Raw genomic sequence first — 12,584 nt, 5'->3', positions numbered from 1 at the left:
ATCCTAGAGCAGAGCCCCAGGGCACCACAACATGGTGGAGCGGGTTGATGAGGATTCAGTGAAAGAGACTGAGCAAGAGCGGCCAGTGAGGTAGGAGGAAAACCAGGAGAGTGGCTGTTCTGGAAGCTTAGGGAGGGATCTGTGGTTGGTCAGATACTGCTGATGGGTTAGTGCGGTGTTCAGTGTGATAGTCAAACGTCCAAGTGCATCCGGTGTTAAAGACTCCCTCAGCCCGGTCCTGGAAGCTTCTAATGAGATTGGCCTCCTACTCCAGGTAGCCGGTCTCCTTAGGCAGGATGTGGAAGGGCTCCAGGCTGGCGCTATCCCATGTGGCCCACCTCTACTCTAGTTCACAGAAGAATGGGGACAGCTCAGCCTGTGTCTCTGCCCCGCTGTCTTAGGCTGTGAGCCCAGCTCCCACTTTCAGATTCCTCGGGACGCATCAGATACTAGATGCCCCCTTTGACCCTTCAGTTCCAGGGGACACTCAACAGGTCCTGATTGGTCTCCTCGAAGCCCCTCTTACTAGGTATATTAATCTCCTCAGGCTGCTGTAAGAGCTGACCGTGAGCTGGGTGACTTAAAATAGAAAGTTATTCTCTCAGGGCTCTGAAGCCCAGAAGTATGAAATCAAGTGTTGGCAGGGCCGCGCTCCCTCCAGGGGAGGGTCCTTACTGCCTCTTCCAGCTTCTGGTGGCTCCAAGTGTCCCTTGACTTGTGGCCACATCACTCCAGTCTCTGCCTCTACCTGTACATGGCTTCACTGGGACTGTGTCTTCTATCTTTTATAAGAATACCTGTCATTGGATTTAGGGCCCGCCTTAATCCAGGTGGTCTCCTCTAAAGATCCTACAATTAATTATATCTGCAAAAACCCTTTTTCCAAATTAGGTCACGTTCATAGCTTCTGGGGGACAGTATGTGGCTAAGACTCCAAAGAAGATGGGGAGGGACTACCAGGGACTGCTGGAGGAAAAGGAACAGAAGCAGGACCTTCTCTTTCCAGAAAGTGCTCTCAAAATTGGCTCAGAAGTGGCCCACACAGTTGATATGAAGAAGCATTTGCCTTCCACATTATTTTCATTGGCCATATAATATTTCACAGAATGTATATGCCATAGTTATTTTAGCCATTTTCATATGTAGGCCTTTAGGTTGTTTCTAATTCTTTGGTACCTTATTATACTTTATCAATATCAAGACAAGACCCTCCACCAGCAAAAAGATTATGACTCTCTGAATGTTCAGATTATGGTTAATATTTTTAGCAATAAAGTATTTTAATTAAGTATGTATATTATTTTTAGACATGCTATAACATACCTAATAAACTACTGTTTACTGTAAACATAACTTTTATATGCACAGGAAAAAAAACAAAAAAAATATGTGACTCACTTTATTGTAATATTAGCTTTATTTGTGGTGGTCTGGAACCAAACCTGCAACATATCTAAAGTATGCCTGTTTTGATGAGCTCAGATTGCCATAACAAAATACCACAGACTAGATGGCTTAAACAACAGAAATTTATTTTCTCATAGTTCTGGAGACTCGAAGTCTAAGATCAAGATTTCTGCAGGTCTGGTCTCTGGTGAGACCTCCTCCTTGGGTTACAGACAGCCAACTTCTTACTGCGTCCTCATGGCCTTTTCCTCTGTGTGTGTGAAGAGAGAAAGAGGGAGCACTCTGTGTCTGTTCCTCTTCTTATACCAGTCCTATTAGATTAGGGGCTCACCCTTATGGCTTCATTTAACCTTCATCACTTCTTTAAAGTTCCTATCTCCAAATACTGTCACATTAGGGATTAGGATTTTTTTACTTGCTTCAGCAGCACATACACTAAAAATCGTAATGATACAAAGATTAGGATTTCAACATACGAATTGAGGGGGGATATAATTTGGCCCATAACACACCCCAAACAAAACAATTTCAAAACTTTAAACCTTTTCCCATATAGTAACCGAAATCATCTCTCAATATTGGTTTACTTTCTTTTGATTTCAAATGTGGCTTAACAATTCATATGACATTTGGCCAGTGGCATCTCTCTTTCTGAGAACTGTCCTTTTATATCAGAGATCTGCCTGGAGAAAAAAATGTAAAATTAAAAGTCAGAAACCAGAGTGAAACCAAAGACTACATAAGGAACAGGATGAAATTACTTGGATTAGTAAAATCAGAAGGAAAAGCTGGTCACGACCTTGCTTTTTACAGAAAAATAAATTTTCAAATGAATAAAAGCTTACAAAACTGTAGAAATAAAAGGAAAAACCACTGATAAATTTATGCATCGTACAAAACCCATAAGTCGTGCATAAATAAAAATTGAGTTTTAATACAAAGAATCATTAAGTGTATATATGGCAGAAAACACAATAAAAGCATCAAATTGGGAATCAATTGGGAAACTTATTTATAAATCAAATAGTAAACAATGCAGGATATAAAATCCAGAAACCAAAAAAATAAAATCAATGTGTAATTACACAAAAACGTTAAATTCTATTGCAGAATAAAACATCATAAATAAAATGAAAAGACAAGCATGTTAGGAAAAAAATTAGTAACCTAAATAGTAAACTAAAGCTAGTATTCATAAAATGAAAATACTTTTAGAAATCAATACATGAAAGACAACCCAGTAGAAAATTATACAAATGACAGCAACATGGAATTGATGGAATAAGAATTATAAACAGCCAATTTGTGTGTGATATGACCCTATTCATCTCAAAAATATAAATGCAAGTTAATATATCCTAGAAAAAAATCTGGAAGAAAACACATAAAACTGTTCGTAGTGGTTAGTGCAGAGACTCAGATTATGAGAAACTTTTACAAGACACCTTTTATAAAGTATGAATAATTTTATAATAAATATATATCACAGTTGAAAAAATTAAAAATATTTAAGCATCCAGAAAATTAAATACATTCTAATTCCAATTGTGTTTCCTCGTTTTAAAAATGAATGCACACACATTTATAGCTCAAAAAGAAACCTGAAGGGAACTATCAAAATGTTCACGGTGGTTCTCTCTGGGTGGTAAGATTGTGGAGGCTATTTTTTCATTATATAATGTTTTTGTAACTGCACAACTTATTCGGTGACCATGTTTTACTTCCATAAATGGAAAACAATGTTTTAGAACAAAAAAACATGCAACAGAAATATTTTATCTTTGCTGGAACGGGGAAAACCTGGCACACAAAATAGGATTCACCAAATAGACCACCTCTGTTAAATTTCAAACTCCTGTGTGATTGGATTTACCCCCAAAGCATTAAGCATGTGCCACCCTCACTGTGAAGAAGGTGCGTAGCCTTGATTTGATGTGACTAGTGCTTAGGAGTCAGTTTCTTTCCCAAGGGCCTTGAACAAAGCCCTCTTTACCTCTTTGTTTCGCATACTGTAGATGATAGGGTTGAGCATGGGAGTGAGGACCACATACAACACAGAGAGCACCCGGTCTCGTAAGCCAGAGTATGCGGAGCTGGGAAGAATGTAGCAGAGGACTGAAGTGATATAGAAAATACAGACCATAGTGATATGAGCACCACAGGTGGAAAAGGCTTTTCTTCGGCCCTCAGCAGAGCGAATCCTAAGAACAGCAGCTACAACGTGTATATAGGAGATCACAACCAGGGTGCAGGGTGCAAGAGCCACCAGAAAACTGAAGAAGAATAGCGCGAGTTCATTTGCTTGTGTGCTGGAGCAAGAGAGTTTGAGAAGTGGAGGGAGGTCACAGAAGAAGTGGGTGATGAGGCAAGGCCTGCAGAACTTGAGTAGAGCTGCAAGGATTGTGTGGGTGAGTCCATTGGCCAAGGCAAGAAGGCAGGAGATTACAGCTAGTCCTGTCTGGGTTCTTCGGCCCATGAGGACTAGGTAGTGGAGTGGCTGGCAGATGGCTGCATAGCGGTCATAGGACATGGCTGTGAGCAGAAAGCACTCCCAGGGTGCCAGGAAGTGGAGAAAGAATATCTGGGTTAGACAAGCACAATAGGGCATTGTCCGCACTGGTGCCAGCAAATGCACTAGCACCTGGGGCACTGTGTTGGAGATATAGGCAGTGTCCAGCAGTGAAAGGTTGGCTAAGAAGAAGTACATGGGAGTGTGGAGTCGGGAGTCCATTACAATAAGGCAGACAATGCCCAGGTTCCCAACCACAGCCACTATGTAGACCAGCAGAAAGGTGGCAAAGAGCAAGGGCTTCAACTCCTCTGTGTCAGTCAATCCTTCCAGAAGGAACTGGGACACTAAGGTCTCATTCTCCAGCTGCATGGAACCACACACAGAAACTTGCACCTGTAGAGCCCAACTCAGAGTCAGATGAGGGTCTCAGTTTGGAGTTCCAACTTACAAAAGGGAGTGGGAGTGAGGGAAGGTCTAGAGACAGAGAAGACAGATTTCAAGCTTAAAGGAATAAGACTCAGAATTGGAGGAATGAGGTCAGGCCGAAGAGGCCAGTGGTAAGGTAGAGGCCAGGAAATGGGAATGGTAAGCCCATCAGGTCCCACAACAATAGAGAGTACACAGACCTTGAAGTCATAGTGTATGTACCTCCGGTAAGGACATCGAAGTCAACCCACCAGAAACTTCCTGAACAAGTGATCCTGGACTTTGTGATTATCTGAAATCGCCTCATTATTTCACCATCATCAACCCAGCAGAACCCCAGTTCAGGAGTAGTGATAAGGTATCAATTGGGTCTCTCCTTCTCTAAACCTTTCAGTGCTCCCATCTCACTTAAAGTCAAAGCCAAAGTCCTCTTCACGCCCTACCAGGCTTTCTGTGATATGCCCTCCCCTCTCCTCTCTGATCATCAGGCAAGAGGTCTGTCAGCTTCTTGCTCCATATTACATCTTCAGATTTACAGCAACAAATATCTTTATCTATTTAATGCCTTTGTGGAAGAGGGCTCTGCCCTCCTATCTAAGGCTAATTTTTCTACCGCTCTCTTGATTTCAATCCTTGGAAATTCCTTTACATGTGTATGCACTAAATGACACTGAACTATTCACTTTAAAATTGTTTATTTTACATTATGTCAATTTTACCTCAATAAAAAAGCGAACTAAAAATGTTTTCAGACATATAAAAATGGAGATAATTTGTTGTCAGAGGAAAACTTGCACTGTAAGAAACATTGAAGACATTTCTCCACAATGAAGGATGATACCAGATGGAAACTTGGAAGGAAGGAAGGAAGGAAGGAAGGAAGGAAGGAAGGAAGGAAGGAAGGAAGGAAGGAAGGAAAGAAGGAAGGAAGGAAGGAAAGAAGGAAGGTAGGAAGGAAGGAAGGGCGGGTCCAAGAAATGGAAAATATGTCTATAAATATAAAATAATTTTTCACATTTTAAAATTTCTTTAAATTACCGTAATCTGTTTAAAGCAAAAATATTAACAATATACCGTGGGGCTTATAAACTCTATAGAAATAAAATATATGACAACGATAGTACAAAGGATATGAATGCGTAATGGAAATATATTGTTACAATGCTATTATATTATAAGTGAAATGAGTTTAAATTATTTATATGTTATTACATGTTATACATTACATATTATATATTAGAAATTCTAAATCTAATATGTGTGTGTGTATAATGGAGATAAAATAGAATTCTAAAAATTAATCTAAAAGAAGTCATGAAAAGATGGAAAGAGGAACAAAGAACACATGGAAGAAATATAAATAACAGGATGGTAGGTTTAAATTCAGCCATATCACTGATTATGTTCATTGTAAATGGTCTAAATGCTCAATTAAAAAGCAGAAATTGTCAGACTGGATAACAAGGCAACACAAAACTATATACTAAGCATAAGAAATCTACTTTAAAAATAAAGATGTAGATATGAAAATGTAAAAAGACGGATAAATATATGCCATGCAAACTAAAATCTTAAGAAATTTTGAGTGGCTATATTAATAGAAGGCCGAGAAGACTTCAGGACAAGGAATATAATGGGATAGAGAATATTTGATAATGATAAAGGGGTCAATTCATGAATAAAACATAATAACTCTAAATATATATGTATTACAAATAAAAGAGTTTCAAAATACATGAAACAAAACACAGAAAAGAAAGGAGAAATACGGAAATCCACAATCAGAGGTAAATATTTTAACATTCTTCATTTAGTAATTGATAGAACAATATTGCAGGACATCGGACATAGAAGAGCAAATTAAAAACTAACTATGTAATAAGAAATAATGATGATAAGAGCAGAAATGAAAAGAATTTAAAATGGACAAATGATAGAGAAAAATCTATGAAACCAAAAGCTTTTAATACCAATAAAACTTATAAAAAGTATAACCAGGGAATATTAGGAGCAATATTTATGAACGAATTTGCCAACTTAAATGAAATGGACAAATTCCTTGAATGAACCAAATTACTAAAACTGACTCATGAAGTAGAAAACTTGAATATCCCTAAATCTATGAAAGAAGTGGAACAGAAAACTTCAGGCTCACCTGAGTTTTTTAGTGAATACTATCAAATACTTAAAGGAAAAATATTACTAGTCCTATACAAATTCTTTCAGAAAGTACAGGAGGAGAAACACTTTGTGAATCATTTTATGAAGCCAACAATACCAAAACCAGATGAAAATATTACAAGAAAAGAAAACAATAGACCAATATCCTTTGTGAAGTTACGCAGGAAAAAAATTAATGAAATATTAGCAAATTTAATCCAGCACTATATAAAGAGGATGATACATCACGACTAAGTGAGATTTATCCAATAATAAAAGATTTGTTTTGCATTAAAAAATGAATCGGTGTCATTCATCATATTAATAAAATAAAGGAAAAAATATGATCATGTTTAATAGATGCAGAAAAAGCATTTGGCAACATTCAACAACCATTCATGATAAAAAAAACTCTTAGAAAATTATGACTAGAAGGAAACTTTCTTAATCTGATAAACAGAATCTACAAAAATCCTATAGCTAACGTGATAGTTAACAGTAAAAGAATTCTGTTCAAGCTTGTCTTGGAATCCTAGGCTGTGCACTGTGAAAGAAAGAGAAATAAAAGATATACGAATTGGAAAAAATGAAATAGAATTATCTTTATTTAGAGATGACATGTTTGTATGTGTAGAAAATCCTATTTCAAAAAAGAAAAGTGAAATTTTAAAAATAACTATCATTTATCTCAAAACATGAAATACTTAGTGATACACTTAATAAAATGTGTGCAAAACCTTTACAGTAACAACCAAAAATGGTTGATAAAAAAAATTAAAGAAAACCTACATAAATGGAGAAATATCTCATGTTCATGGATTAAAAGACCCAGTATTCTTAAGATGTACATTCTCACCACACTATTCTATAAATTCATTGTAAGCCCAATAAAAATCCTGATTTTTACAGAAATTGACAAACTGACTCCAAAATTTATATGGAAATGCAAAGAACCTAGAATAGGAAAATCAAACTTGAAAAAGAATAAAATTGAAAGATATAAGGGTGACTAAAAGAGAATAATAGACAAAATGGAAAGTTTATATGTTGCTGGTGGGAATGTAAATTGGTACAACCATGTCGAAAACCCATTCTTCAGTTTCTTAGAAAGTTAAACTTAAACTTGCCATATGACCCAGCAATCTCATTTCTGCTATTTACCCAAGATAATTAAAATCATATGTTCACACAAAGACTTGTACATAAATTTTCATATCAACTTCATTAATAATAAACCAAATTTGGAAACAACCCAAACGTCCATCACCAGGTGAGTGGTTAAACAAATTATGGCACATCCGTGCAATGTAATACCACCCAGCAATAAAGAGGAATGAACTACTGAAAAAGTCAACAGTTTGGATGAATCTCAAAATAATTACGCTGGGTAAAAGAGGATGGACTCAGAAGAGTACATGCTATATGATTCTGTTCAAATTTAATTCTATAAAAGGCAAATCTAACCTATTTGTCGTTTGGGAGCAGAATATAGAGGAGGGAATTGACTGTCTAGAGGAGCAAGGAGAATTGTGAGAGTGAGGGAAATGTTCTATTTCTTCACGTTGACTTTTGTTGTGTATACCTTTGTTGTAACTCATAAAACTGTATACTTAAAATGTGTGCACTTTTCCATATGTACATTTTGCCTAAGTTGAGCAAAAACAAAAAAGAGAAGGGATGAACAAAAAAAATGGTAGCATTAAATCCAACCATATCAGTAATTATATTAAGTGTAAATTTGTCAAACAATCCATCTTATTATTATTTTTTTTTGGCAAGGCAACCCTTGATTGACCTCGCAGATTGCAAGGACCTTGTCAGCTTACAATCCCTTATTTTTTATTTTTTTCGCCTCTAGCACCTGGTCTTCTTAGGTGGTCTCCCATCCAAGTACTAACTAGACCCGACCCTGCTTAGCTTCCGAGATCAGATGGGATCAGGCTTGTTCAGGGTGGCGTGGCCATAGACCAAACAATTCATTTTAAAGACAGACATTGTTAGAAGGATTTTTTAAAGACCAAACTACATGAGCCACAGTTAAAATATTAAGACACCAACAGGTTGGAAGGAAGAGGATGGAAACAACATACAAAACTAAATAGTAAGCAAAGAAAGTTGATGTAGTTCTACCAATATTAGAAAAAGCAGATGTCAAGGAAAACTGTATTACCAAAGATAAAGGGATGTATTTCATAATAGTAAAAGTAGCAATTAATCCACCTGAAAGATAAAACAATCATTAACATGTTTGTGCCTAAAAACATACCTTCAAAATACATGAAGCAAGAATTGATAGAATTAATAGGTAAAAGGGACAGGTCAAAAATCACAGTTGGAGATTTCAGCATCTTCTCTCAGCAAGAGGGAGGAGACAACTGGCTAAATGCAGCTCACAGCCTGTTTTTGAATAGCCCATGAGCTAAGAATGGTTTTTCACTTTTAATGAGTAGTAAAGAAGAAGATAGGGGAGGAGGGGAGGGAAAGGAGGAAAATGAAGGACAAGAAAGCAGCAACAGCGACCCTATGTGGCTCAAAAACCTAAAATTTTACTATCTGATCTTTTACATTAAAAGTTTGTTGACCCCAGACACAGATGATCTGAACAATACTATCAACTACCTTGATTGAATTGATATTTTTAGAACATTATCCAAAATCTAAATTTTAGACCTATGTAGATCACATACTCTTTTCAAGTACAAAGGATTATGTCCACCAGGATAAGGAATCGGCTGGGCCAAAATAACTTCTCAATGAATTTAATATTTTAGAGATTGTAATCTTACAGTATTTGCATTCTGACCAGCCTTGTCTTGTTCCTGATCTTAGAGGAAAAGCTTTCAACCTTCCACTGTTGAGTGTACTGTTTGTTGTGGGTTTGCCATATGGCTGACCTTTATTATATTGAGGTATGTTCCCTCTATTACCATTTTGTTGAAGGTTTTTATCATGAAAATATGTTGTATTTGGTCAAATGCTTTTTCTACATCTATGGAAATGATCATATGATTTTTATCTTTCATTCTATTTCTGTGGTGTATCACAGTTACAGATTTACATATATTGAAACATTCTTGTTCTCTGGCTTCAGGTCCCTCCTGCATATACCTAAAAGATCAAAGCTGCCTGACCACTAGAAGGGGACAGAGAACAAGACTGACAGAAACATTCTGAGCCCCAGGCAGAGACTCCCCTCCATCACTTTGCTCAATGTTATGCTTCCTCAAGCCACAAGCCATTCTAGACACCGGTCACCCTCTGGCTCAATACCTTCCTCACAAATGAGACAGATTTGCATTTATTTTCCAAATTTCTTCAGGAAGACCTATTTATAGACCCATATACAGGTACAAATTCAGAAATACACAGTCACAGACTGCTGCACAGCTCAGTCTCTCTGCAAACAGTGCAGATCATCCCTCAGGGCAATGCTTTGTTCCTCAACTTTCTCCATCTCGGGGACTTACCTCTCTGGCTGCTTGAACTGGGGCCTCTCCCATTGCCTCTCCTGGGTACTCTGGTGCCCTGTAAGCAGCCCATTTTCAGTGTTAAATAAGGGATTTCAAGGGAGGCAGAGGAAAAAGAATCTACCTCACCTCTCCTCTTTACCTCAGGGAGACCACCTCAACTTTTTCTTTTCCTCAAAGACTCTCATCATGACTCTAGGGAAGAAAGCAGCAGCGAGATAAATTGAAGAAACATGTTAAGGGAGGATGATGCAAGAGAATGCCAAACAAATGAGGAAGCTCTGCGAACCACAGTGAATGAGGCCTCAGATGATAGGTGAATATAGCAGGTGGAGTGCGGACCATGTCCTAGGTGAATTCAATATTTCGGAGGAGTGGTGATTTAAATTTTAAGTTAAGAGGTGAATAAAAATCTCAAGTTAAGGAAGGGTCGCTCCAAGGGCCCCCTAGAAGTCCCTGTAAAATTTCTACCACAGTGAGCTTACCAGCAGGTCTACCCAACAGTTACTATTCTCATAGCTATTAATATTTGTTACCTGGGCTTTATACATTGGTGCCCATGAATTTGGTTCCTTGACTCATTTGCTCTATCTGATGAAAGTTGTCTGGGCTGCTACAGCTGTGATGCAGCTGGACTTCCGAACTGGCCCAGCTAAGGATCAGAACCTGGGGCATGGTGACCACACCAGATCCCTTCTGACCAGATTTTCTTAGGCCTCCCCATTTAACCATGAGTCAAATTCCTCTAACCATGGATGCCAACCATTCTACTTACTTAAGAAGACAGAAATCAAGTTGACTCTTAAGGACTTAAATGAATTATGGAATACTAGGGCTGGAAGGAGTCATTAAGAATACCTCATCCGAGGCTTTCTTATACCACAAGACTTGCTAAATGTTCCCACCATCTATAACCGAAAGTCTTTGTGACACTGATCTCTCTCTCTCTCTCTCTCTCTCTCTCTCTCTCTCTCTCTCTCTCTCTCTCTCTCTCGGTTTTCCTTTCTACACCTTGGGCTGAAACAGAGTAAGTTCACTTAGTCTCAATCATCCCTTTCCATTGTCAACAAGCTCTCCAACATCTCAGTGTCTTTTCTTAGCTTTCATCCATCTCTGGTTTTTACTGAAACCCAGCAGCCTCTTGAGGACATCACTGGCCCACTGGAGAAAGAAGCTGCTTGTGTTCTTCAGGATGTGGAAGGTGGCATTCTCCTTGCTTCCCATTGATACTTTAGTCATGACTCCCACCTCTCCTGGGGAAACTCCTGCTCCTCTGAGATGGGATTGGTGTGAGAACCGACTAGTGCAATCTCTCTCTCTTTCTCCCTTGTCATCAAGCTCTTTCAAGTATAAGAAATAGAAACCTATATAAAAAGCTCTACTGAAAGTCTATTTATCATAATGGGAAACAAAGGATAGCTAGATTTCATAGGACCTAATCCAGAGAGTTAAAAATCAAGAACTACATTCACTGTAGCACACTCGAAAGACTAATTCAATGTTCATCTCCCTTTCCCTTGCTCACGTCAAAATGAGAGCATGTAAAAGCTAATATTCACATTCCCAGCCTCCCTTGCAGCTGGCGTTGCCCATGTGACATGGCTCTACTCAATTTCTGGCATTTTCTCACACCTATGGCACTACTTCTCTCTTTCTCCTTACAGCAAAACTTGAAAGAGTTGTATATGTGTGGTGTGTCCCTGGTTCCTCTTGATACGATCTCTTTGAACCTGCTCCACACATGAACATTCGAGCTGCTTTCTTCCTACCTGGTTTTGGCCATTGCCTCTTCCTGATGTCATTTCCCTTCAGCCCGAAGAACAACCTTCAGCATTTCCTGTAGTGCTGGGTGCAAAAGATTTGCTGTCTTTCTCTTTCTGTCTCCACCAGCACCAATGGCAGGCAACTACCTGCGTAAGTATGTGTCGCATAAGAAGGCATTTCGCTTGTCTTTGTCCCTGGTTCTCAAGGTAACCTCCAAATTCTTGGACTTTACTGACTAATAGGAGTGCCTTTGTTATTCATGGTTGGCCTCTAGGATTACGTCTAAGTTTATGCTAAATGAGGTCACTCATGGTGGACCCCCAAGATACTTTTAAGATGGGAGCTGGCCATGCTAGAAAGACCTATTATATGATTAGAGGGTGGGGCTTTGAACCAGATGATATCAGTACGACCTCCAAGAAAGAGAGAGTACCTGGGGATTGAATTCAATCCCATGGCCAATGATCCAATCGTCAATCATGCCTTCATAATGAAACCCCAATCAAACACTCTGGACACAAGTTCGGGAAAGCTTCTCTGATTGATGATACACACTGATATGCTGGGAGAGTGACACATCCTGAGGACATAGAATCTTCATGTTTTAGACACTCCCAGGTCTCATATCTCTTCATTGGCTGGTCCTGATTTGCATCTTTTATAGTAAAATTATAACAGCAGGTACGGTGTTTCCCTGAGTTTTGTGAGTTGTTCTCGTGAATTATTGAACCTGAGAGAGTAGTGGAAACCCCGAAGTTTTAGCCAGTTGGTCAAAAGGGTGGGTGGTCTGGGAATCCCAGAGCTTGCAACTGGTGTCTGAAGTGAGGGGAGTCTTGTGGAGGACTGTG

At 38.5% G+C, this 12,584-nt stretch overlaps 1 protein-coding gene and 1 pseudogene across 1 annotated transcript; both read right to left on the bottom strand.

The window, feature by feature from the left end:
• Positions 1-3,352: 3,352 nt before the first annotated feature.
• Positions 3,353-4,288, bottom strand: LOC107504316 (olfactory receptor 139-like). Its single transcript, XM_016133443.2, has one exon. It carries the CDS (start codon positions 4,286-4,288, stop codon positions 3,353-3,355), a length of 936 nt encoding a protein of 311 aa, XP_015988929.1.
• Positions 4,289-8,354: 4,066 nt separating this feature from the next.
• Positions 8,355-8,473, bottom strand: LOC118608275 (annotated as a pseudogene).
• Positions 8,474-12,584: the final 4,111 nt, after the last annotated feature.

This window comes from Rousettus aegyptiacus, unplaced genomic scaffold (genome assembly GCF_014176215.1).
Source record: "Rousettus aegyptiacus isolate mRouAeg1 unplaced genomic scaffold, mRouAeg1.p scaffold_m13_p_9, whole genome shotgun sequence".
NCBI lineage: Eukaryota > Metazoa > Chordata > Mammalia > Chiroptera > Pteropodidae > Rousettus > Rousettus aegyptiacus.
Note: the sequence above shows the minus strand (reverse complement) of the source record. Positions and strands in the feature narration are given on the sequence as shown.